Source organism: Oncorhynchus tshawytscha, linkage group LG20, assembly GCF_018296145.1.
Source record: "Oncorhynchus tshawytscha isolate Ot180627B linkage group LG20, Otsh_v2.0, whole genome shotgun sequence".
NCBI classification, from domain to species: domain Eukaryota; kingdom Metazoa; phylum Chordata; class Actinopteri; order Salmoniformes; family Salmonidae; genus Oncorhynchus; species Oncorhynchus tshawytscha.
The window spans coordinates 30,243,980-30,271,517 of record NC_056448.1 but is presented as its reverse complement, the minus strand read 5'-3'; the positions used below and the strand labels follow the sequence as shown (position 1 = coordinate 30,271,517).

At 42.1% G+C, this 27,538-nt stretch overlaps 2 protein-coding genes across 5 annotated transcripts in view; both read right to left on the bottom strand.

Annotated features, from left to right (window-relative positions):
* Positions 1-7,613, bottom strand: part of LOC112219926 (unconventional myosin-XVIIIb-like) — a 56,605-nt gene extending 48,992 nt beyond the window's left edge. For 2 of the 4 annotated variants that reach the window (XM_042302474.1, XM_042302475.1), the window contains exons 1-5: positions 7,443-7,613; positions 2,861-3,011; positions 1,632-1,769; positions 900-1,379; positions 297-360 (exon numbers count right to left, since the gene is read on the bottom strand). In XM_042302474.1, the coding sequence (XP_042158408.1) occupies positions 297-360; positions 900-1,379; positions 1,632-1,769; positions 2,861-2,899 (721 nt within the window). In that variant the 5' untranslated portion in view covers positions 2,900-3,011; positions 7,443-7,613. Of the gene's footprint in view, positions 1-296; positions 361-899; positions 1,380-1,631; positions 1,770-2,856; positions 3,012-7,442 lie in introns of those variants that run through there. The other 2 variants (XM_042302476.1, XM_042302477.1) reach the window with 2 other exon arrangements.
* Positions 7,614-16,304: 8,691 nt separating this feature from the next.
* Positions 16,305-27,538, bottom strand: part of grk3 (G protein-coupled receptor kinase 3) — a 79,620-nt gene continuing 68,386 nt past the window's right edge. The window contains exons 20-21 of the mRNA XM_042302473.1: positions 16,665-16,778; positions 16,305-16,555 (exon numbers count right to left, since the gene is read on the bottom strand). Of these exons, the coding sequence (XP_042158407.1) occupies positions 16,394-16,555; positions 16,665-16,778 (276 nt within the window). The 3' untranslated portion in view covers positions 16,305-16,393. The remainder of the gene's footprint in view (positions 16,556-16,664; positions 16,779-27,538) is intronic.

Below are 27,538 nucleotides of genomic sequence, written 5' to 3'. Positions count from 1 at the left end.
TAATAGGATTAATGCTGAGTGGCTAGATATTCTACAGTAAACTCCAGTTTACAGAGTACATCAAAATATTGCTATAGTACATCAAATACTATTGGTATAGTACATCAGTATATAGTATACAGTATGTCAGGATACTAGTAGCTGTCAAAATGTCTCCCGCAGTATGAAGGGTTGGATACAGGAGGACAGTGGTAAAGCAAGGTACTATTAATACACAACCAATGCAATCCAATACCTCAGAACACACAGCAGTCTACCACACTGCATCACCATTACACTACATTACCACCACTTACCTAGGGAGAAGCCCTCCTTGTGGACGTACCACACAGTGCCAATCTCATACCATACATCCCTCACCTGAGAGAGAGAGACAGAGAGAGAGAGACAGAGAGAGAGAGAGAGAGAGAGAGAGAGAGAGAGACAGAGAGAGACAGAGATAGAGATAGAGAGAGACAGAGATAGAGAGAGACAGAGAGAGAGAGACAGAGAGAGAGAGACAGAAACAGAGAGAGAGAGGGAGAGACAGAGAGAGAGACAGAGAGAGAGAGAGAAAGAAAGTGAGAGATGCTAAATCCTATGTGTATTCTACGGCATGCAGTGTGTGTGTGTTCTGTGAGTAAGTCGAGGTTCCAGTGTGTGTCTGTGTGCATGTCTGACAATGCACATGTGTGTGTCTGTGTGCGTGTCTGTATGTGTCTGTCAGTGCGCATGTGTATGCCTAACAGGCCTGCTACATTGTCTTCAATGTAACCAGGGAGTAAGCAGGCTTTGACGTGTTCCTTTTACGACGCCCCAGTGGAGCAAGTATGTAAGGGTGTGTGTGTGTGTGTGTGTGTGTGTGTGTGTGTATGGTATGCACAGTAGATATCCTATGATAGGTCCATGTGACATCATACCTCTTTCCTCGTGTGTTGTGTTAAGGTGGTGTCTGCTTGTTGCCCCTCAGGCTCCAGTCTCTCTTCGATCACACCCTCTTTCTTCTCCTCTTTCTTCTCCTCTTTCTTCTCCTCTTTCTTTCCTTCCATCTTTGACTTCTTGGCATCATTTGTCACCTTCTCTTTCCCTGACTTCACTTCCTGCCCCTGCAGCTCTGATGTAACTTCTTGTTTTTGCTTCAGCTGCTCTGTCGTCATTTCCTGTTTCTGTGGCTCTGAGGTCACTTCCTTTTTGGCTGTGTCCCCCAAGGGTGGGCTCTTGATTTCGGGGGAAATTATTTGCGGGGGCGAGGAGGTCTTGAGATCTGATTGGTTGGAGTGGCGGCCTCGCTCTCCATTGACCAAATGCTCATTTCGTAGTGCCATCTCAGCTTCCAGGATTGGTGGAGTCTGGTCTGGGAGGAGGAACTGCTGCACCAGGTTGTCACTCAGTTTACTGGGCTGGAAAGATACAAGATGGACACCACCACGGTAAGTAAAAACACAAAGCACCCTCCTGCCTTTACTTCACCATTGGCTGACTTGCTATCGACCCTCGGGAAAAAAAGGTTATTCCTTTCCAATTGTCTCTCTCGCGTTCTAACTCCACCCTTCCCTCCATCCCTTTCTATCTTCTCCTCTTCTCCTCCCTCCCTCTCTCCATCCCCATCCTTCAATTCCACTCTCTTTCACCCCTTCATCTCTTTCTCTTACCACCTTCTCTTCTTTGACCTCGGGTTCTTTTTGTTTGGTCTCCTTCTCTGTCTCTCTGACCAGCTGCTTGAGGAAGCCTCCCGGTAGGGCTGACAGAGGAGGCGGAGGAGAGGTGGGCTCTTCCTTCTTCTCCTTTATCTGTAGAGTGGAATGGAGGGATGGAGAGGGTAAGACTGATATGACAGACACAGGCCTTGTTCAAATACAAATGTACACATTCATCCTTTTATCCTTGTAGAAAAGGGGATGTATTTTCACAGTATGTATTTTAACCTATATTTGACAGTTAATGTAATTTGAACAGGGCCACAGACCAATGCTTCCATGCAGAGTCAGATATACTGTTAGAAATAGATGCAATGCAGTCTACGCTCAGCACAGGCTCAACAGCAATATACTGTGATAGCAGGATAGCTCACACACTTTCACACTTATATACACACACACAAACACATGCTAGTGTGGAACAGCAAATATCATCTACTTTGAGGACTGCAGATCAGTTGAGTTCACAGAGTTTCCTATTGGCTACAAACAGGTGTGGATTACTGACACAGATTATATCAACGGTGTGTAACTACTTAACAACTAGTGAATGACTAGTTCATTACTGGTCTATTAATACCACCAGAGGTAATGGTCAGATTAGATTTAACCTGCTGTTACTGTGGAGACAGGAGGACAGAAAGGTCAGTAAGACAGCTCTCCTCTCTCTCCTGTCCTCTGCTCAGATGTGGTCTAAATATGTTACTGGTCCATAATGCTAACATATAGAGACATAAGAATGACATTGGGATTGGTAATAGAGGAGTGAATTAAATTACTAATTGAGCGAGTGAGTGAGTGAGTGAGTCAGTGAGTGAGTGAGTGAGTGAGTGAGTGAGTGAGTGAGTGAGTGAGTGAGTGAGTGAGTGAGTGAGTGAGTGAGTGAGTGAGTAAGGAAGGAAGGTAGGGTGTGTGTGTGATGCTCTGGTTACTGTATGTACACACAGGAGTGGTTGTATTTGCAGATGGGAGATGCAAAGCAGTGTGTGGGACATACGGTAGCCCACACATAGAACAACTAATCCAGATCACACAGGCTGATAATTCTAGACTACAAACATCTTCAACATGACTCATTAGAACACACATTAAGGGAACACACAACTAGAACACAAACAGAGTGAAGACCATTCCAGACTATTCTAGGACACAAATGCCTCATGCCACATCATCTCTGCACCTCCCTTCTGCTCCCAGAGCTTTAAGCGTGAGGAAAGTGCCATGGCAACGGCTGCTGGGGGAGGAGTCAGGGGTGAGGGGTCAAACAGTCAGAGGTCAGCGTGATGTGATGTCAGAGTGGGGGTGGGTCAACACATAAACGGTGACACTGTGAACCTGGGATGGAGAGAAACAGGAATGAGAGAAAGAGGGATAGAGAGGGACAAAATAGAGAGGGAGAAAGATAGGCAGAGAAGAAAGAGGGAAATTCACTCTTCAATTTTATTTTTATACCTACAACCTAAAATGGTTCTTTGGCTGTCCCCATAGCAGAACCATTTGCAAAACCCTTTTTGGTTCCAGGTAGAACCCTTATCGGTTCCATGTAGATCCCTTTCCACAGAGGGTTCTACATGGAACCCAAAAGGGTTCTACCTGGACCCAATAAGGGTTCTCCTATGCAGACAGCTGAAAAACCCTTTTGGAACCCTTTTTTCTACGAGTATAGGGATGGAGAGAAACAGGCAAAGCAAAGACAGAGGGAAGATGGAGAAAGAGATGGAGATGGATAAAGTATACATTGAAAGATACACTTTATTTCCAAAAGTATGTGGACATCCCTTCAAATGAGTGGATTTGGGCTATTTCAGCCACATCTGTTACTTACAAGTGTATACAATCGAGCACACAACCATGTAATCTCCAAACATTGTCAGTAGAATGGCCTTACTGAAGACCTCAGTGACTTTCAACGTGGCACCGTCATAGGATGCCATATTTCCAACAAGTCAGTTCGTAAAATTTCTGCCCAGCTAGAGCTGCCCTCGGTCAATTGTAAGTGCTGTTATTGTGAAGTGGAAATGTCTGTCCTCGGTTGCAACACTCACTACCGAGTTCCAAACTGCCTCTGGAAGTAATGTCAGCACAAGAACTGTTCACCATCTGGCAGTCCGGCGGACTAATCTGGGTTTGGCGCATGCCAAGAGAACTCTACCTGCCAGAATGGATAGTGTCAACTGTAAAGTTTGGTGGAGGAGGAATAATGGTCTGGGGTTGTTTTTCATGGTTCCTTAGTGAAGGGAAATCTTAACGCTACAGCATACAATGACATTCTAGACAATTCTGTGCTTCCAAGTTTGTGGCAACAGTTTGGGGAAGGCCCTTTCCTGTTTCAGCATGACAGTGCCCTGTACACAAAGCGAGGTCCATACAGAAATGGATTGTTGAGATCAGTGTGGAAGAACTTGACTGCCCTGCACAGAGCCATGACCTCTACCCCATCAAACACCTTTGGGATGAATTGGAACACCGACTGCGAGCCAGGCCTAATCGCCCAACATCATTGCCCGACCTCACTAATGCTCTTGTGGCTGAATGGAAGCTAATCCCTGCATCAATGTTCCTTTCCAGAAGAGTGGAGGCTGTTATAGCTGCAAAGGGGGGACCAACTCCATATTAATGCCCATGATTTCAGAATGAGATGTTTGACGAGAAGGTGTCCGTATACTTTTGGTCATGTAGTGTATGTTGAGCAGTGTTTCTCAAACAGTAAGTTCAGAATCACGTGTTATGGAGCAGCATGTTTTCTGATGAGATGTAGTAACCACTGCTGGCAACACATGATGAAACACCTCACGACGAGGTGGAATACATGACAGGTGGCAGATCACTCAACACCAGCCACGCACAAATCAGCTGTCTCTCAGAAATATCAGTCTTTCTAGTGAAGTCATAAGCACACAAGCACTCTCACATTTGATTTAATATACTGAAAAGTGCTTTTTTTTTTTCTTCTTAAAGGTGTCCCTAAACCAGGGTTCTTCTAATTCCTTGATGTTATTTGTGTGTATGCTGGTTTTAAATCACTTCCTACTCCTTGATGTTTTATTGTGATTATATTCTGCCCCATAGGGAAATGCAAGGAAGTACATGTACAGTTGAAGTCTGCACAACCTCTCACAAACTACTGTTTCTTCCCTCACCAACACACTCGCCACCTGGGTCTCGTGTACAGCTCTCCTTTCCTCTGGTTTCAGCCTGACTTAGCTGTCTGATCCATTGGACTTCTCAGACACACTACAACCCTGATCTCTACTCCCCTGGGCCCAGATTCACAAAACCTTCTTTCGAATAAATTTCTTCTTAACTGCCATTTTTTCCTTAACTATAGACTTAAGAATAATGTTAAGAAAAGTTCCTACTCCTCAAAAAGGTTATAGGAAATTGTATTGCGCTTCTTATGTTTCTCCATAATTAAGCAAAAAGTTTAAAAGAAATGTGATTATTGAAAATGAAGTTAATGGAAATGTCCTTAATTCAAAGATAGCTAAACCCTTGTCTAAAACCCAGGGCATCGAGAGAAAAAGCTCACGAAAGCAATTGAACATGTTTAATTCACTCACAAACTTCATCTTTCAGTATTGATTATTTTAAACCCAAGAACATGTTTTAGAACAGTAATCTCAGTAGGAAATATGCTAACATGATTTCCATTGCTAGCTAGATAGCTAGCTAAAACGGTTGCCTAGCAACAAACATTTTAAGAACATTTTTAAAAAGTTATTTGAAAAGTTTGTAAGAAATCATTAAATCTAAAGGTATTGTTGAGGAATTACAATTAAGAACTATCTTATCTTCTTGCTTTTTTTTTCTTAAGAAGCTTCCTAAGTTTTTGCGAAATAAGTGTTTTTTTTTCATCTGGGCCCTGGCCCTTACAGACACATCCACTACCTCCAGCTCTTGTCTGGAGCACCAGCAGTTACGAACGAACGAACGAAGGAATGGACGGACGGGCAGACAGACAGACCTGTAGATTTTATGAAAATATTGGGTATTGCAAGTACAGTATATCCAAGGTCAGAAAGACTGTGGCTAGTTGGTTTAGGAGTATGACACACAGACAGGAAGACAGACCTGTTGTGGACAGTCTCTGATCAACACAACACCAATGAAGCCTACGTCAACTCATCTCTGAGGGTGATGATGTTGGTTAGTATGACATCCAGACCGCCATCTTAATATATATTTTTACTTCAGTGTTCACCTGTTGATTCACCACAACACATTTCTGGGTGATATGTAAGCAACTGTTTTAACTTTGTCAGATCTGTTCAGCCATGATGCTGTGTCCATGGCATGTTCCCACGAACGGTGGCTCAATTCCGCCGGTTTCCAAACTTTTATCTCCCACCTGAAGCGACTCCAATTTTCTTGTGATCCACCAAATCAATAGTGACAACCCTGTCAACTTGATAGAACATGACATAACCCATCCTATATGGGGAACTGTTATGTTCTGTCTTTGACAGCAGTCACACTTTCAGACAACTCCTGTACACCAGGCCCTCTACCTTGTCCTCTCCTCTACGCCTCCACCCTACCTCTCTCCTCTACCTTGTCCTCTCCACTACCCCTCCACCCTACCCCTCTCTTGTACCCCTCAACCTTGTCCTCTACTCTACCCCTCTACCCTGTCCTCTACTCTACCCCTCTACCATGTCCTCTCCTCTACCCTGTCGTCTCCTCTACCCCTCCACCCTACCCCTCTCCTCTACCCCTCTACCTTGTCCTCTCCTCTACCCCTCCACTCTGTCCTCTCCTCTACCCCTCCACTCTGTCCTCTCCTCTACCCCTCTACCCTGTCCTCTCCTCTACCCCTCTACCCTGTCCTCTCCTCTACCCCTCTACCCTGTCCTACCCTCTACCCCTCCACCCTACGCCTCTCTTCTACCCCTCATACTTGTCCTCTACTCTACCCCTCTACCCTGTCCTCTACTCTACCCCTCTACCATGTCCTCTTCTCTACCTCTACCCTGTCCTCTCCTCTACCCCTTTACCCTGTCCTCTCCTCTACCCCTCTACCCTGTCCTCTTCTCTACCTCTACCCTGTCCTCTCCTCTACCCCTCTACCCTGTCCTCTCCTCTACCCCTCTACCCTGTCCTCTTCTCTACCTCTACCTTGTCCTCTCCTCTACCCTGTCCTCTCCTCTACCCCTCTACCCTGTCCTCTCTCTTTACCCTGTCCTCTCCTCTACCCCTCTACCATGTCCTCTCCTCTACCCTGTCCTCTCCTCTTCTCTACCTCTACCTCTATCCTGTCCTCTCCTCTACCCTGTCCTCTTCTCTACCTATACCTCTACCCTGTCCTCTCCTCTACCCTGTCCTCTTCTCTACCTCTACCTCTACCCTGTCCTCTCCTCTACCTCTACCCTGTCCTCTCCTCTACCCTGTCCTCTCCTCTACCTCTACCCTGTCCTCTCCTCTACCCCTTTACCCTGCCCTCTCCTCTACCCCTCTACCCTACCCTCTCCACTTTCCACTACCCCTCCTCTCTACACTCTCTTTCCCCTACCTCTCTCCCCTACCCTTTTTCCCCAACCCTCTTTCCTCTACCCGTCCACTCTCTCTACCCTACCCTACCCAGCCCTTCTTTGTCTCTTTTACCCCATCCTCTCTCTCGTTTTCCCTTAACCTTCTCTCCCCTATCTGTCCCTCAGTCCAAAGATCCACCCAGGGCTCTAGAAACAAAGTAATGAGAACAAACTCTGTCTCTGTCTTATATTCTCTGACATTTCACACAAATACACACTAAACTCAAAGTTCACCTACCTTATGATGGCTAATACTCAACGCAGGAACTCCAAATGTACTGCTGTATAGTCCGAAACTTGTGAGGCCAAAGAGAGAGGCTCACTGTCCCACTGTCAAACAGAAACACACACCGACACACACAGTCAGACAAGACGAATGGGGCTCCCAGCAATGCAGTCAGAAATAGAGTGACACAGACAGCCATCTCAGCCATCTCTCTCACACACACACACACACACACACACACACACACACACACACACACACACACACACACACACACACACACACACACACACACACACACACACACACACACACAGTTCTATTATTATGACACACACACACAGATAAGGGAGGCAGCTGGCTTGCCACCAGATTGAGCTATAAATATAGTGGGACTGGGGGAGGTGGTAGGGGATACTACCCTGTTAGGAGAACTGGATTTAGAAAATGACAGGGGAGAGAGGGGACAGAGAAAGAAAGAGATAAAGAGTGAGAGGTGAGAGAGAGAATACAGTTGGGGCAAAGCAATGGGTAAAAGAGGATGCTGTAGCAAACTAAGGCTTCCTGCATCTTCATTTGTCTAAGGTTTAGACTTCAGGTCTAAACAACCCAATGGATAAATGGCATATAGAGACTGAGGCGAGAGAGTGGAAAGCTGGAATGAATGTATTGGCTATTGGGATTTGGACATAAGAGTGATGGATTGCTGTTGATGTTGTTAGAATGAAACAAACACACACACAAACTCTAAGCCCAAAGCCCATTCCATAGCAACTGCTAGAAAAAGCCACGTATCTCTGAATTGGGTTACGTTAATCCTTACCCTTTTGCAAACTTTAATCTAATTCTCCTAACCTGCTACGTTACTTCTCCTAGCCTGCTGCGTAAATTGTCCTAACCTGATGCGGAAAGTCAATTCTGGCCAATTCTGACATAAACTGTATCCCATCTAGTCAAAACCGTTCTAACCTGACTGACAGCTACAGCTGAGAGAGGAAGAGCCTCATAAAGCAAGACAGGGGATTGGATTAAAATGGCCGAGTTCACCAGGGAGGAGTGAAAGTAATTGCATTCGTTTTATAAGCGGGCTGCCTCCAGGGATGAGTTGGGTGCCTCGTTCAAAGCCGATGGCACGGAATAAAGTGACATATGTCAAGCACGTGGAGTAAGGATTTATAATTTGGAGTTTTCACATGCATACAGTGTATTCGGGAAGTGTTCAGACCCCTTCAATTTTTCCACATTTTGTTACTTTACAGTCTTATTCTAAACTGGATTGAATATATATTTTTTTTACAAATCAATCTACACAACTTCCAACAGGACAACAACCCTAAGCACACAGCCAAGACAAGACAGGAGTGGCTTGGGGACAAGTCTCTGAATGTCCTTGAGTGGCCCAGCCAGAGCCTGGACTTAAACTTGATCGAACATCTCTGGAGAGATCTAATAGCTGTGCAACGATGCTCCCCATCCAACCTGACAGATTTTGATAGGATCTGCAGAGAAGAATGGGAGAAACTCCCAAAATACAGGTGTGCCAAGCTTGTAGCGTCACACCCAAGAAGAGTAATCGCTGCCAAAGGTGCTTCAACAAAGTACTGAGTAAAGGGTCTGAATACCAATGTAAATGTCATATTTCAATTTGCTCAAATTTCCACAAACATGTTTTTGCTTTGTCATTATGGGGTATTGTGTGTAGATTGGTGAGAAAAAAATTCTTGAATCAATATTAGAATAAGGCTGTAATGTAACAAAATGTGGAAAAAGTGAAAAGGTCTGAATACTTTCTGAATGTACTGTTAGTGTTTGCTTGCTTTGATAAAATCCCCATATGTCCTTCATCTGCTTCCCAATGAAAAGTAGGTTGAAAATGTGAACATATATTTTATGGATGTTGTATGTTCCTGAATAATGTACCATGATGTACTGTTCCATCTGAGAGGGTTTGCCTGGTCACATCACATTCCATGTCCCGGTGCACCCTGTTTCAGCCAAACTGAACTTCAGGATGAGGAGCTAGGTGAAGCTAAGAGAGGAGTGAGGGGGACAGAAGAGGTTGGGACAGGGGAGGAAAAAGGACTGGAAGCACTGACCTATCCCAAGAAGCCACCAGCTCCCTCTTGGGCACAGTGTGCCGAACAGGTTTCAGGAGAACACATCAACTATTATGGTATCAATAGTTCAGTGTCTGGTACTTCTCCAAGTTTTGACATTAAATGTGTTATAAAACAGGGGTACATTTATTCATACTTATTCAGTAGCTGGATGTTATTGAAAAATTGTCAGATTGCTTGAACATGAACACATTAAAAGAGCTACACCACATGACACCTGCTCATCTAACATCTCACTTCAAAATCATGGGCATTAATATGTAGTTGGTCCCCCTTTGCTGCTATAACAGCCTCCACTCTTCTGGGAATGCTTTCCACTAGATGTTGGAACATTGCTGTGGGGACTTGCTGTAGGGACTTGCTTCCATTCAGCCACAACAGCATTGAGGTCGGGCACCGGCTCGCAGTAGGTGTTTCAATTGATCCCAAAGGTGTTCGATGGGGTTGAGGTCAGGGCTCTGTGCAGGCCAGTCAATTTCTTCCACACCGATCTCGACAAACCATTTCTGTATGGACCTCATTTTGTGCACAGGGGCATTGTCATGCTGAAACAGGAAAGGGCATTCCCCAAACTGTTGCCACAAAGTTGGAAGCACAGAATCATCTAGAATGGTGGAGCGTGATTCATCACTACAGAGAACGCGTTTCCACTGCTCCAGAGTCCAATGGCGGCAAGCTTTACACCACTCTAGCCGAAGCTTAGCATTGTGATCTTAGGCTTGTGTGGCTGCTTGATCATGGCAACACATTTCATTAAGTCATTGTGCTGACGTTGCATCCAGAGGCCGTTTGGAACTCTGTAGTGAGTGTTGCAACCAAAGCCAGACGATTTTTACGCGCTACAGCACTCGACGGTCCCATTATATGAGCTTGTGTGACCTACCTCTTCGCGGCTGAGCCGTTGTTGCTCCTGGACATTTCCACTTCACAATAACAGCACTTCACCGGGGCAGCTCTAGCAGGGCAGACATTTGACAAACGTACTTTTTGGGAAGGTGGCATCCTTAGACGGTGCCACGTTGAAAGTCACTGAGCTCTTCAGTATGGTAATTCTAATGCCAATGTCTGTCTATGGACATTGCATGGCTGTGTGCTCGATTTTATACAGCGGTCAGCAACAGGTGAGGCTGAAATAGCAATTCTTAATAGCAACTCTTAACTTGCCCTTGATATCATTATATAATACAGTTGAAGTCAGAAGTTTACATGCACTTCGGTTGGAGTCATTAAAACTTGTTTTTCAACCACTCCACACATTTCTTAACAAACTATAGTTTTGACAAGACGGTTAGGACATCTACTGTGTGCTTGACACAATACATTTTTACAACAACTGTTTACAGGCAGATTATTTCACTTATAATTCACTGTATCACAATTCCAGTGGGTCAGAGGTTGAAATTCACTAAGTTGACTGCCCTTAAACAGCTTGGAAAATTCCAGAAAATGTCATGGCTTTAGAAGCTTCTGATAGGCTAATTTAAATCATTTGAGTCAATTGGAGGTGTACCTGTGGATGTATTTCAAGGCCTACCTGTCTTTGGTTGACATCATGGGAAAATCAAAAGAAATCAACCAAGACCTCAGAAAAACAATTGTAGACCTCCACAAGTCTGTTTTATCCTTGGGAGCAATTTCCAAACGCCTGAAGGTACCACGTTCATCTGTGCAAACAATAGTACGCAAGTATAAACACCATGGGACCACGCAGCCGTCATACTGCTCAGGAAGGAGACGTGTTCTCCTAGAGTTGAACGTACTTTGGTGCGATTGAGTGCAACTCAATCCCAGAACAGCAGCAAAGGACCTTGTGAAGATGCTGGAGGTAACAGGTACAAAAAGATCTATATCCACAGCAAAATGAGTCCTATATCGATATAACTTGAAAGGTCGCTCAGCAAGGAAGAAGCAACTGCTCCAAAACCAACATAAAAAAGCCAGACTACGGTTTGCAAATGCACATGAGAAAGATACTTTTTGGAGAAATGTCCTCTGGCCTGATGAAACAAAAATAGAACTGTTCGGCCATAATGACCATCGTTTGGAGGAAAAGAGGGGAGGCTTGCAAGCCGAAGAACACCCATCCCAACTGTGAAGCATGGGGGTGGCAGCATTATGTTGTGGGGGTGCTTTCCTGCAGAAGGGACTGGTGCACTTCATAAAATAGATGGAATCATGAGGAAGAAAATTACGTGGATATATTGAAGCAACATCTCAAGACATCAGTCAGTTAAAGCTTGGTTGCAAATGGGTCTTCCAAACAGACAATGAAGCATACTTCCAAAGTTGTGGCAAAATGGCTTAAGGACAACAAAGTCAAGGTATTGGAGTGGCCATCACAAAGCCCTGACCTCAATCCCATAGAAAATGTGTGGGCAGAACTGAAAAAGCGTGTGCGAGCAAGGAGGCCTATAAACCTGACTCAGTTACACCAGCTCTGTCAGGAGTAATCGGCCAAAATTCACCCAATTTATTGTGGGAAGCTTGTAGAAGGCTACCCAAAACATTTGACCCAAGTTTAAATTGTTTAAGACAACACTACCAAATACTAATTGAGTGTATGAAAACCTCCTACCCACTGGGAATGTGATGAAAGAAATAAAAGCTGAAATAAATCACTACACTATTGTTCCGACATTTCACATCCTTAAAATAAAGTGGTGATCCTAACTGACCTAAGACAGGGAATTTTTACTCGGATTAAATGTCAGGAATTGTGAGAAACTGAGTTTAAATGTATTTGGCTAAGGTGTATGTAAACTTCCAACTTCAATAGTATGTAGTGTACTGTAGTGGCTCAACAAATCACACTTAGACAAAGCAACACGAAAAAAAATGTTTTTATTTATTTCTGAACTGTTTTATATAAGCAGTCCAACACATATGCTCTACCTGTCTTGGAAACAAAACAAAATTCATTAAAACAAAATAATTTTTATAACAATTATTGAATAATATTATCAATAATGATCATTGTCGTCATAATCTCAATCGTAAGAGTAACCCAAAGCCAGTAGTATTTGTGGTACATGTAAAAGAGTGATGTGTGTGGAGCAGTTTTCTACAGCGAGTCGTCTGGTGTGAGCTCGTAGACAGGAGGCGCCATTTCCCCAAAACACAATAAATATGAAAGAGCAAGAGTCTGGTATTCAAACAAAAATAATCATCTGGTAACTCGCAGGTTCAATAGCTAAAGTCTATGTGCTCCGAGCCAATGTCTTCACCACAAACAGATTAATATACATCCCAACCCTTCCCCTGCCCATCGTCATCTGAACATAAATCTACATCGTTACATCTTTTTAAATAATCCTAGAGCATTTGTCATTTCATATACACATATATTCATATATATACTTGAATTTGTTAGTTTTTATCCTTACTATATGCCATCCTCTTTCAATATCTAGCGCGCGTGTGTTTGACAAAAACATCTCCACCAAATAAACATACTGACAAGCGATTGAATGCAGCACGCACACACACCAATTGAACCCATTACAACCAAGCCCTGTGTGTGACAGGTAAAGGTGCCAAAAGCCAGACTCACTCCATGCTAGGACATAGAAACACCTCTCCTCACTCTGCTCCACAGCACCAGTTGTTCGTTCTGTACCCTTTAAAAGACACACATTCCTCAGATTCAGGGGTTGAGTGTGTGTGTGTGTGTGTGTGGCCAAAGGCTGGTGCTGTGAGGGGTCAAAGTTGAGAGAGGAGAATTCATTGGTCCAGAACAGTCAGCCAAACAGCAACAGGTATTTGGCACATTGAACATCAAGTAAGTAACACATTGGCTTAAAAAGGTGCTACAAAGTCATTTCAACAAAAACTAAACCCATTCATTTGGTTTAAAAACAATTAAAAGACACCATGAAAGGTGACAGGTATCTCTAAAACAACATCACTTCCCTCTGACTTGTAAAGGCTACTAAGAATATCCCCCCCAGCCCCACATGCAGGTCACAGCTGAGGAAATGCATGGTTATAACAGACAAGGAACATTGTACTGCGTGAAAAAACAAAACCCTGAAATTACAATTGAGTGAACAAATTGTTTCACCTCTTCCTCCTCTCTCTTTTCTAAAACATCTCCCAGCTGTGCGTTCATGTCAATCAGTTAAACATGTCATGACTCCAGCCTGCAGCACAGCTGGTTCTCCTAAAACTGTGAAACATAAAGCTGCATTCTGGGTCACAATCAGAAATCCTTTATAGGAAAGTTCAAACCAGCCTGAAGTGAACTAACTGATGGTTTGTGGAGTCAACAACCTAACACCTCTCTCTCTGCACTGACGTCCCTATACAGCCATTCCTGTGTGTCTGTCTGTAAATCTGCATGTGTGTGTGTAAATCTGCATCTGGATGGCTGAAAGACTATGGCATACACACAAATTAGGACTGCCCTGATACAATCACACAGCACAGTATTTGGCCCTCAGAGGTTCACAGATGCATGCACGTGCGCACACACACACACACAGAGGTATGCACACTGCCAGTTGATTGAAAGCTGTCAGAACCCCCCCACATGCCCATAGAGAAGAGGACAGACAGACATGTATTGTAGAGTAGTACTGTTTTATACAGGAGATACAGAGAAGGACTTGGGCTATAAACACATACTGTAGCCCATAAAGATCGCTAGTCAGTCAGTAGATCCCTCCTCCATCTATGTCGGTTTGACGGTGTGTCCTTCATACACACCATCCCTTGTTCCTATAGTTACAAGTACAAGCGTTCCCCGGTCTCCATGGTTACCAGCAGCTGTACAGGAGCCAATCGGGGAAGTTTGTCCATGGTCACAAGAGTTCCGTGCCAGTGAGATCTGTACCCGAGGGCGATGCCTGCTTTCAAACGGGTCCTCAGGTGACTCAAGTAAATATTGACGTTGGCACATTATGCACTTCAGTGATGGAGGGAGGGAGGACATGAACAAAGGGTAAAAGTTTCTTCCAAATTCAAAGCAGCTTTCTTCCTCTCCTTTTTCATTCTCTGTTGAAGGAATAACAACCTGCTTCCACCTCTATGGCCCCATCTCTGGACACACAGCAACAATAGCATACACACACACACGGACAATTGCATACACACACACACGGACAATTGCACACACACGCACACACACACACACACATACATGCATACAGGGACAATAGCACGCATACACACACACACACACACACAGGGACAATAGCGTTCACGCACACACAGGGAGGAAAGCGTACACACACGCACACACAGGGACAATAGCGTACACACACAGGGACAATAGCGTACACACACACAGCGACAATAGCGTACACACACACAGCAATAATAGCACACTGCAACAATAGCATACACACACACAGCAACAATAGCATACACACTCAGCAACAATAGCATACACACACAGCAACAATAGCATACACACACAAGGACAATAGCATACACACACAAGGACAATAGCATACACACACAAGGACAATAGCATGCACACACAAGGACAATAGCATACACACACAAGGACAATAGCATACACACACAAGGACAATAGCATACACACACACACACACACACACAAAGGACAATAGCATACACACACACAGCAACAATAGCATACACACACACAGCAACAATAGCATACACACACACAACAACAATAGCATACACACACAGCAACAATAGCATACACACACATCAACAATAGCATACACACACACAGCAACAATAGCATACACACACATCAACAATAGCATACACACACATCAACAATAGCATACACACACATCAACACACAGGGACAATAGCGTACACACAGCAACACACAGGGACAATAGCGTACACACACAGCAACAATAGCATACACACACAGGGACAATAGCGTACACACACAGCGACAATAGCATACACACACAGGGACAATAGCGTACACACACAGCAACACACAGGGACAAAAGCGTACACACAGCAACAATAGCACACACACACAGCAACAATAGCATACACACACAGCAACACACAGCAACAATAGCATACACATACAGCAACAATAGCATACACACACAGCAACACACAGGGACAATAGCGTACACACACACAGCAACACACAGGGACAATAACGTACACACACACAGCAACACACAGGGACAATAACGTACACACACACAGCAACACACAGGGACAATAATGTCCACACACACAGCAACACACACAGTTCATTGCCATTCTCTTGGTATGTCCCAGCAGGTCTTTGCTCCTTCTGCTTTTCTCTCCTCCCCTCCGTATGAGCCCACAGGAGAGGAATGTCATTGGTCCAGCCCCCTCTCTCCAAGCGATGCCATTGGTCCAGATCTTCACCTCCTGCTTTAGGTCCTGCCCGTCCACTACAATCAGACAATCCTGTGGAGAGTGGCTGGCAGGTGTGTGTGGCTCAGGTCCAGTCTCAAGACGAGGCTGGGGAATGAGGGAGACAGGGAGAAGAGGGGCCCTAGTCTTCAGTCTCCTACTCCAGTGTTGCTTTCTGCTGCTCTGCCAGGTTGACTGGGTGGAATGCCAGTGCATTGGGGTGAGAAGAGTGTGTCATCATTGAGAAGGGTCTACCCCGAGGCTACAGTGGGAGATGGAGGAGAGGAAACACTCTGGACCTCTTTAGGTACATGCACATCTCTTTCCCTTCATCCCAGGGTCCCATGGTACGCTTTGGCTTTCAGAGGAGAGAGGCTGCCGGCTTGGTCCATACACACTCCAGGGCGAGAGTGTGGGGTGTTACTGTATGTTTGTGTGTGTGTGTCTAGGGCTGGGGGGGCGGGGTCATAGGGGATGAGGTTATAAGATACGGTGTGTGTGTGTGTGCAGGTGTGTAGCCTACAGGCCGTTGCTGTTGTGGTGTGTGAGGGGAGGTTTGGAGAGCTCCACCCCCCCAGCCCGTCCCTTCCCAATGACCTTAGGGGCGCGACGCAGCAGCTTCTGGGCCTCAGTGAACGCCTCGGTCAGCTCCTTCTTCCACTGGACAAACTCTGGGTCACTCTGCAGACAGGTAGCACACATATTACATACACACCTTCCATTTGACTAACTTACAACTAGCACAATCATTTATAGAGACCAAGAAAGATCTAGTAGTTTTCCTCCGTACCTCACACTGCAAGACAAACTGCTTCCCTCCTTTGATGCGCAGCAGGATGCACTTCTTATCTTTAATCTGTGTCTCCTCCACCGTCACAATCTGCTCCATCGTCAGCAGGTTTTGCTGTTGAACACACACCAACCAATCAGAAATGCACTTCGGGGAGGAGAGGAATCAATCACAGACAAGCTGGCTATGAGATGGACCAATCAAAATGGAGCTATAGAGGAGAGGGGTCTTCGGAACGGAGTTGCAGAGTAAGGACGCTTCTCTAAACTCTGAACTGAGGAGACACTCCAATCCATCTACTGCAGGAGGAAAGGAAGAGGGGAGGGCCAGCAGTGGTCAGACTTACCTTTGTCTCTTTTACAGAATGTTTTCATGTTTTTATCCAGGCCTACAGAATGTTTTTATCCAGGCCTACAGAATGTTTTCATGTTTTTATCCAGGCCTACAGAATGTTTTCATGTTTTTATCCAGGCCTACGGAATGTTTTCATGTTTTATATCCAGGCCTACAGAATGTTTTCATCCAGGCCTAGATTATGTTTTCATCCAGGCCTACAGAATGTTTTCATCCAGGCCTAGATTATGTTTTCATCCAGGTCTAGACAATGTTTTTATCCAGGCCTACAGAATGTTTTATATCCAGGCCTAGACAATGTTTTTATCCAGGCCTACAGAATGTTTTAATGTTTTTATCCAGGCCTACAGAATGTTTTCATGTTTTTATCCAGGCCTACGGAATGTTTTCATGTTTTATATCCAGGCCTACAGAATGTTTTCATCCAGGCCTAGATTATGTTTTCATCCAGGCCTACAGAATGTTTTCATCCAGGCCTAGATTATGTTTTCATCCAGGTCTAGACAATGTTTTTATCCAGGCCTAGACAATGTTTTTATCCAGGCCTACAGAATGTTTTTATACAGGCCTACAGAATGTTTTTATACAGGCCTACAGAATGTTTTTATACAGGCCTACAGAATGTTTTTATACAGGCCTACAGAATGTTTATGTTCTTATCCAGGCCTACAGAATGTTTTCATCCAGGCCTACAGAATGTTTTCATGTTTTCATCCAGGCCTACAGAATGTTTTTTATCCAGGCCTACAGAATGTTTTATATCCAGGCCGACAGAATGTTTATGTTCTTATCCAGGCCTACAGAATGTTTTCATGTTTTCATCCAGGCCTACAGAATGTTTTCATGTTTTCATCCAGGCCTACAGAATGTTTTCATGTTATCATCCAGGCCTACAGAATGTTTTCAACCAGGCCTACAGAATGTTTTTATCCAGGCCTACAGAATGTTTTATATCCAGGCCTACAGAATGTTTTATATCCAGGCCGACAGAATGTTATTATACAGGCCTACAGAATGTTATTATCCCGGCCTACAGAATGTTTTCATGTTATTATCCAGGCCTACAGAATGTTTTCATGTTATTATCCAGGCCTACAGAATGTTTTCATGTTTTCATCCAGGCCTACAGAATGTTTTTATACAGGCCTAGAGAATGTTATTATCCAGGCCTACAGAATGTTATTATACAGGCCTACAGAATGTTATTATACAGGCCTACAGAATGTTTTTATACAGGCCTAGAGAATGTTATTATCCAGGCCTACAGAATGTTATTATCCAGGCCTACAGAATGTTATTATCCAGGCCTACAGAATGTTTTCATGTTTTTATCCAGGCCTACAGAATGTTTTTATCCAGGCCTACAGAATGTTTTCATGTTATTATCCAGGCCTACAGAATGTTTTCATGTTTTCATCCAGGCCTACAGAATGTTTTTATGTTTTCATCCAGGCCTACATAATGTTTTTATCCAGGCCTACAGAATGTTATTATCCAGGCCTACAGAATGTTTTCATGTTATTATCCAGGCCTACAGAATGTTTTCATGTTTTCATCCAGGCCTACATGTTTTTATCCAGGCCGACAGAATGTTTTCATGTTATTATCCAGGCCTACAGAATGTTTTCATGTTTTCATCCAGGCCTACAGAATGTTTTCATGTTATTATCCAAGCCTACAGAATGTTTTCATGTTATTATCCAGGCCTACAGAATGTTTTCATGTTATTATCCAGGCCTACAGAATGTTTTCATGTTTTTATCCAGGCCTACAGAATGTTTTCATGTTATTATCCAGGCCTACAGAATTTTTTCATGTTATTATCCAGGCCTACAGAATTTTTTCATGTTTTCATCCAGGCCTACAGAATGTTTTTATCCAGGCCTACAGAATGTTTTCATGTTTTCATCCAGGCCTACAGAATGTTTTCATCCAGGCCTACAGAATGTTTTTATCCAGGCCTACAGAATGTTTTCATGTTTTTATCCAGGCCTACAGAATGTTTTCATGTTTGTATCCAGGCCTACAGAATGTTTTCATGTTTTAATCCAGGCCTACAGAATGGAGCGAGGACAGACAACCTTCATGCACTGACAGACAGATGGACAATGACGAAGAATACACACACCCATCACACACCCATGAAAGCACATGCTTGTAAGTGGAAACAGACAGACGACCACATACGTGAACAACAGAAGAAGCACACCAACCAATGTTTTTTATCCAGGCCTACAGAATGTTTTATATCCAGGCCGACAGAATGTTTATGTTCTTATCCAGGCCTACAGAATGTTTTCATGTTTTCATCCAGGCCTACAGAATGTTTTCATGTTTTCATCCAGGCCTACAGAATGTTTTCATGTTATCATCCAGGCCTACAGAATGTTTTTATCCAGGCCTACAGAATGTTTTCAACCAGGCCTACAGAATGTTTTTATCCAGGCCTACAGAATGTTTTATATCCAGGCCGACAGAATGTTATTATACAGGCCTACAGAATGTTATTATCCCGGCCTACAGAATGTTTTCATGTTATTATCCAGGCCTACAGAATGTTTTCATGTTATTATCCAGGCCTACAGAATGTTTTCATGTTTTCATCCAGGCCTACAGAATGTTTTTATACAGGCCTAGAGAATGTTATTATCCAGGCCTACAGAATGTTATTATACATGCCTACAGAATGTTATTATACAGGCCTACAGAATGTTTTTATACAGGCCTAGAGAATGTTATTATCCAGGCCTACAGAATGTTATTATCCAGGCCTACAGAATGTTATTATCCAGGCCTACAGAATGTTTTCATGTTATTATCCAGGCCTACAGAATGTTTTCATGTTTTTATCCAGGCCTACAGAATGTTTTTATCCAGGCCTACAGAATGTTTTCATGTTATTATCCAGGCCTACAGAATGTTTTCATGTTTTCATCCAGGCCTACAGAATGTTTTTATGTTTTCATCCAGGCCTACATAATGTTTTTATCCAGGCCTACAGAATGTTATTATCCAGGCCTACAGAATGTTTTATATCCAGGCCGACAGAATGTTTATGTTCTTATCCAGGCCTACAGAATGTTTTCATGTTTTCATCCAGGCCTACAGAATGTTTTCATGTTTTCATCCAGGCCTACAGAATGTTTTCATGTTATCATCCAGGCCTACAGAATGTTTTCATGTTATCATCCAGGCCTACAGAATGTTTTTATCCAGGCCTACAGAATGTTTTATATCCAGGCCGACAGAATGTTATTATACAGGCCTACAGAATGTTATTATCCCGGCCTACAGAATGTTTTCATGTTATTATCCAGGCCTACAGAATGTTTTCATGTTATTATCCAGGCCTACAGAATGTTTTCATGTTTTCATCCAGGCCTACAGAATGTTTTTATACAGGCCTAGAGAATGTTATTATCCAGGCCTACAGAATGTTATTATACAGGCCTACAGAATGTTATTATACAGGCCTACAGAATGTTTTTATACAGGCCTAGAGAATGTTATTATCCAGGCCTACAGAATGTTATTATCCAGGCCTACAGAATGTTATTATCCAGGCCTACAGAATGTTTTCATGTTATTATCCAGGCCTACAGAATGTTTTCATGTTTTTATCCAGGCCTACAGAATGTTTTTATCCAGGCCTACAGAATGTTTTCATGTTATTATCCAGGCCTACAGAATGTTTTCATGTTTTCATCCAGGCCTACAGAATGTTTTTATGTTTTCATCCAGGCCTACATAATGTTTTTATCCAGGCCTACAGAATGTTATTATCCAGGCCTACAGAATGTTTTCATGTTATTATCCAGGCCTACAGAATGTTTTCATGTTTTCATCCAGGCCTACATGTTTTTATCCAGGCCGACAGAATGTTTTCATGTTATTATCCAGGCCTACAGAATGTTTTCATGTTTTCATCCAGGCCTACAGAATGTTTTCATGTTATTATCCAGGCCTACAGAATGTTTTTTATGTTATTATCCAGGCCTTGTTTTCATTTATTATCCAGGCCTACAGAATGTTTTCATGTTATTATCCAGGCCTACAGAATGTTTTATCCAGGCCTACAGAATGTTTTTTTTATCCAGGCCTACAGAATGTTTTCATGTTTTCATCCAGGCCTACAGAATGTTTTCATCCAGGCCTACAGAATGTTTTTATCCAGGCCTACAGAATGTTTTCATGTTTTTATCCAGGCCTACAGAATGTTTTCATGTTTTATCCAGGCCTACAGAATGTTTTCATGTTTTAATCCAGGCCTACAGAATGTTTCATGCACTGACAGACAGATGGACAATGACGAAGAATACACACACCCATCAGGCCTACAGAATGTTTTAAGTGGAAACAGACAGGCCTACAGAATGTTTTTTTTAGGCACAGAATGTTTTATATCCAGGCAACCAGTTTTTTATCCAGGCCTACAGAATGTTTTAATGTTTTATCCAGGCCTACAGAATGTTTTATATCCAGGCCGACAGAATGTTTTTATCCAGGCCTACAGAATGTTTTCAACCAGGCCTACAGAATGTTTTTATCCAGGCCTACAGAATGTTTTCATGTTTTTATCCAGGCCTACAGAATGTTTTCATGTTTTTATCCAGGCCTACAGAATGTTTTCATGTTGTTTTCATCCAGGCCTACAGAATGTTTTCATGTTTTTATCCAGGCCTACAGAATGTTTTCATGTTTTATCCAGGCCTACAGAATGTTTTCATCCAGGCCTACAGAATGTTTTTATCCAGGCCTACAGAATGTTTTCATCCAGGCCTACAGAATGTTTTTATCCAGGCCTACAGAATGTTTTTATCCAGGCCTACAGAATGTTTTCATGTTATTATCCAGGCCTACAGAATGTTTTCATGTTATTATCCAGGCCTACAGAATGTTTTCATGTTATTATCCAGGCCTACAGAATGTTTTCATGTTTTCATCCAGGCCTACAGAATGTTTTTATACAGGCCTAGAGAATGTTATTATCCAGGCCTACAGAATGTTATTATCCAGGCCTACAGAATGTTTTCATGTTATTATCCAGGCCTACAGAATGTTTTCATGTTATTATCCAGGCCTACAGAATGTTTTCATGTTTTTATCCAGGCCTACAGAATGTTTTTATCCAGGCCTACAGAATGTTTTCATGTTATTATCCAGGCCTACAGAATGTTTTCATGTTTTCATCCAGGCCTACAGAATGTTTTTATGTTTTCATCCAGGCCTACAGAATGTTATTATCCAGGCCTTCAGAATGTTTTCATGTTATTATCCAGGCCTACAGAATGTTTTCATGTTTTCATCCAGGCCTACATGTTTTTATCCAGGCCGACAGAATGTTTTCATGTTATTATCCAGGCCTACAGAATGTTTTCATGTTTTCATCCAGGCCTACAGAATGTTTTCATGTTATTATCCAGGCCTACAGAATGTTTTCATGTTATTATCCAGGCCTACAGAATGTTTTCATGTTATTATCCAGGCCTACAGAATGTTTTCATGTTATTATCCAGGCCTACAGAATGTTTTCATGTTTTTATCCAGGCCTACAGAATGTTTTCATGTTATTATCCAGGCCTACAGAATTTTTTCATGTTTTCATCCAGGCCTACAGAATGTTTTTATCCAGGCCTACAGAATGTTTTCATGTTTTCATCCAGGCCTACAGAATGTTTTCATCCAGGCCTACAGAATGTTTTTATCCAGGCCTACAGAATGTTTTCATGTTTTTATCCAGGCCTACAGAATGTTTTCATGTTTGTATCCAGGCCTACAGAATGTTTTCATGTTTTAATCCAGGCCTACAGAATGGAGCGAGGACAGACAACCTTCATGCACTGACAGACAGATGGACAATGACGAAGAATACACACACCCATCACACACCCATGAAAGCACATGCTTGTAAGTGGAAACAGACAGACGACCACATACGTGAACAACAGAAGAAGCACACCAACCAATGTTTTTTATCCAGGCCTACAGAATGTTTTAATGTTTTTATCCAGGCCTACAGAATGTTTTATATCCAGGCCGACAGAATGTTTTCATCCAGGCCTACAGAATGTTTTCATCCAGGCCTACAGAATGTTTTCATGTTTTCATCCAGGCCTACAGAATGTTTTTATCCAGGCCTACAGAATGTTTTCAACCAGGCCTACAGAATGTTTTTATCCAGGCCTACAGAATGTTTTCATGTTTTTATCCAGGCCTACAGAATGTTTTAATGTTTTTATCCAGGCCTACAGAATGTTTTCATGTTGTTTTCATCCAGGCCTACAGAATGTTTTCATGTTTTTATCCAGGGCTACAGAATGTTTTCATGTTGTTTTTATCCAGGCCTACAGAATGTTTTCAACCAGGCCTACAGAATGTTTTTATCCAGGCCTACAGAATGTTTTCATCCAGGCCTACAGAATGTTTTTATCCAGGCCTACAGAATGTTTTTATCCAGGCCTACAGAATGTTTTCATGTTATTATCCAGGCCTACAGAATGTTTTCATGTTTTATCCAGGCCTACAGAATGTTTTCATGTTTTTATCCAGGCCTACAGAATGTTTTCATGTTTTTATCAGGCCTACAGAATGTTTTCATGTTTTCATCAGGCCTACAGAATGTTTTCATTTTTCATCCAGGCCTACAGAATGTTATTATCCAGGCCTACAGAATGTTTTCATGTTATTATCCAGGCCTACAGAATGTTTTCATGTTTTTATCCAGGCCTACAGAATGTTTTTATCCAGGCCTACAGAATGTTTTCATGTTTTCATCCAGGCCTACAGAATGTTTTCATGTTTTCATCCAGGCCTACAGAATGTTTTTATCCAGGCCTACAGAATGTTTTCATGTTATTATCCAGGCCTACAGAATGTTTTCATGTTATTATCAGGCCTACAGAATGTTTTCATGTTATTATCCAGGCCTACAGAATGTTTTCATGTTATTATCCAGGCCTACAGAATGTTTTCATGTTATTATCCAGGCCTACAGAATGTTTTCATGTTATTATCCAGGCCTACAGAATGTTTTCATGTTATTATCCAGGCCTACAGAATGTTTTCATGTTATTATCCAGGCCTACAGAATGTTTTCATGTTATTATCCAGGCCTACAGAATGTTATTATCCAGGCCTACAGAATGTTTTCATGTTATTATCCAGGCCTACAGAATGTTTTCATGTTTTTATCCAGGCCTACAGAATGTTTTCATTATCCAGGCCTACAGAATGTTTTCATGTTATTATCCAGGCCTACAGAATGTTTTTATCCAGGCCTACAGAATGTTTTCATGTTTTCATCCAGGCCTACAGAATGTTTTCATGTTTTCATCCAGGCCTACAGAATGTTTTATCCAGGCCTACAGAATGTTTTCATGTTATTATCCAGGCCTACAGAATGTTTTCATGTTATTATCCAGGCCTACAGAATGTTTTCATGTTATTATCCAGGCCTACAGAATGTTTTCATGTTATTATCCAGGCCTACAGAATGTTTTCATGTTATTATCCAGGCCTACAGAATGTTTTCATGTTATTATCCAGGCCTACAGAATGTTTTCATGTTATTATCCAGGCCTACAGAATGTTTTCATGTTATTATCCAGGCCTACAGAATGTTTTCATGTTATTATCCAGGCCTACAGAATGTTTTCATGTTATTATCCAGGCCTACAGAATGTTTTCATGTTATTATCCAGGCCTACAGAATGTTATTATCCAGGCCTACAGAATGTTTTCATGTTTTATCCAGGCCTACAGAATGTTTTCATGTTATTATCCAGGCCTACAGAATGTTTTATCAGGCCTACAGAATGTTTTCATGTTATTATCCAGGCCTACAGAATGTTTTTATCCAGGCCTACAGAATGTTTTCATGTTTTTATCCAGGCCTACAGAATGTTTTCATGTTTTCATCCAGGCCTACAGAATGTTATTATCCAGGCCTACAGAATGTTTTCATGTTATTATCCAGGCCTACAGAATGTTTTCATGTTATTATCCAGGCCTACAGAATGTTTTCATGTTATTATCCAGGCCTACAGAATGTTTTCATGTTATTATCCAGGCCTACAGAATGTTTTCATGTTATTATCCAGGCCTACAGAATGTTTTCATGTTTTTATCCAGGCCAGAATGTTTTCACAGGCCTACAGAATGTTTTCATGTTATTATCCAGGCCTACAGAATGTTTTCATGTTATTATCCAGGCCTACAGAATGTTTTCATGTTATTATCCAGGCCTACAGAATGTTTTCATGTTATTATCCAGGCCTACAGAATGTTTTCATTATCCAGGCCTACAGAATGTTTTCATGTTATTATCCAGGCCTACAGAATGTTTTCATGTTTTTATCCAGGCCTACAGAATGTTTTTATCCAGGCCTACAGAATGTTTTCATGTTTTCATCCAGGCCTACAGAATGTTTTCATGTTTTCATCCAGGCCTACAGAATGTTTTCATTATCCAGGCCTACAGAATGTTTTCATGTTTTTATCCAGGCCTACAGAATGTTTTCATGTTATTATCCAGGCCTACAGAATGTTTTCATGTTTTATCCAGGCCTACAGAATGTTTTCATGTTATTATCCAGGCCTACAGAATGTTTTCATGTTATTATCCAGGCCTACAGAATGTTTTCATGTTATTATCCAGGCCTACAGAATGTTTTCATGTTATTATCCAGGCCTACAGAATGTTTTCATGTTATTATCCAGGCCTACAGAATGTTTTCATGTTATTATCCAGGCCTACAGAATGTTTTTATCCAGGCCTACAGAATGTTTTCATGTTTTTATCCAGGCCTACAGAATGTTTTCATGTTATTATCCAGGCCTACAGAATGTTTTCATGTTTTTATCCAGGCCTACAGAATGTTTGCAATCCAGGCCTACAGAATGTTTTCATGGCCTTGTTTTTATCCAGGCCTACAGAATGTTTTCATGTTTTCATCCAGGCCTACAGAATGTTTTCAACCAGGCCTACAGAATGTTTTCATGTTTTCATCCAGGCCTACAGAATGTTTGCAACCAGGCCTACAGAATGTTTTCATGTTTTCATCCAGGCCTACAGAATGTTTGCAACCAGGCCTACAGAATGTTTTCATGTTTTCATCCAGGCCTACAGAATGTTTGCAACCAGGCCTACAGAATGTTTTCATGTTTTCATCCAGGCCTACAGAATGTTTTCATCCAGGCCTACAGAATGTTTTCATCCAGGCCTACAGAATGTTTTCATCCAGGCCTACAGAATGTTTTCATCCAGGCCTACAGAATGTTTTCATCCAGGCCTACAGAATGTTTTTATCCAGGCCTACAGAATGTTTTCATGTTTTTATCCAGGCCTACAGAATGTTTTCATGTTTTTATCCAGGCCTACAGAATGTTTTATCCAGGCCTACAGAATGTTTTTATCCAGGCCTACAGAATGTTTTCATGTTATTATCCAGGCCTACAGAATGTTTTCATGTTTTCCCAGGCCTACAGAATGTTTTCATGTTTTATCCAGGCCTACAGAATGTTTTCATTATCCAGGCCTACAGAATGTTTTCATGTTATTATCCAGGCCTACAGAATGTTTTCATGTTTTTATCCAGGCCTACAGAATGTTTTTATCCAGGCCTACAGAATGTTTTCATGTTTTATCCAGGCCTACAGAATGTTTTCATGTTTTCATCCAGGCCTACAGAATGTTATTATCCAGGCCTACAGAATGTTTTCATGTTATTATCCAGGCCTACAGAATGTTTTCATGTTATTATCCAGGCCTACAGAATGTTTTCATGTTATTATCCAGGCCTACAGAATGTTTTCATGTTATTATCCAGGCCTACAGAATGTTTTCATGTTATTATCCAGGCCTACAGAATGTTTTCATGTTATTATCCAGGCCTACAGAATGTTTTCATGTTATTATCCAGGCCTACAGAATGTTTTCATTTATTATCCAGGCCTACAGAATGTTTTCATGTTATTATCCAGGCCTACAGAATGTTTTCATGTTATTATCCAGGCCTACAGAATGTTATTATCCAGGCCTACAGAATGTTTTCATGTTATTATCCAGGCCTACAGAATGTTTTCATGTTTTTATCCAGGCCTACAGAATGTTTTTATCCAGGCCTACAGAATGTTTTCATGTTTTCATCCAGGCCTACAGAATGTTTTCATGTTTTCATCCAGGCCTACAGAATGTTATTATCCAGGCCTACAGAATGTTTTCATGTTATTATCCAGGCCTACAGAATGTTTTCATGTTATTATCCAGGCCTACAGAATGTTTTCATGTTATTATCCAGGCCTACAGAATGTTTTCATGTTATTATCCAGGCCTACAGAATGTTTTCATGTTATTATCCAGGCCTACAGAATGTTTTCATGTTATTATCCAGGCCTACATAATGTTTTCATGTTATTATCCAGGCCTACAGAATGTTTTCATGTTATTATCCAGGCCTACAGAATGTTTTTATCCAGGCCTACAGAATGTTTTAATGTTTTTATCCAGGCCTACAGAATGT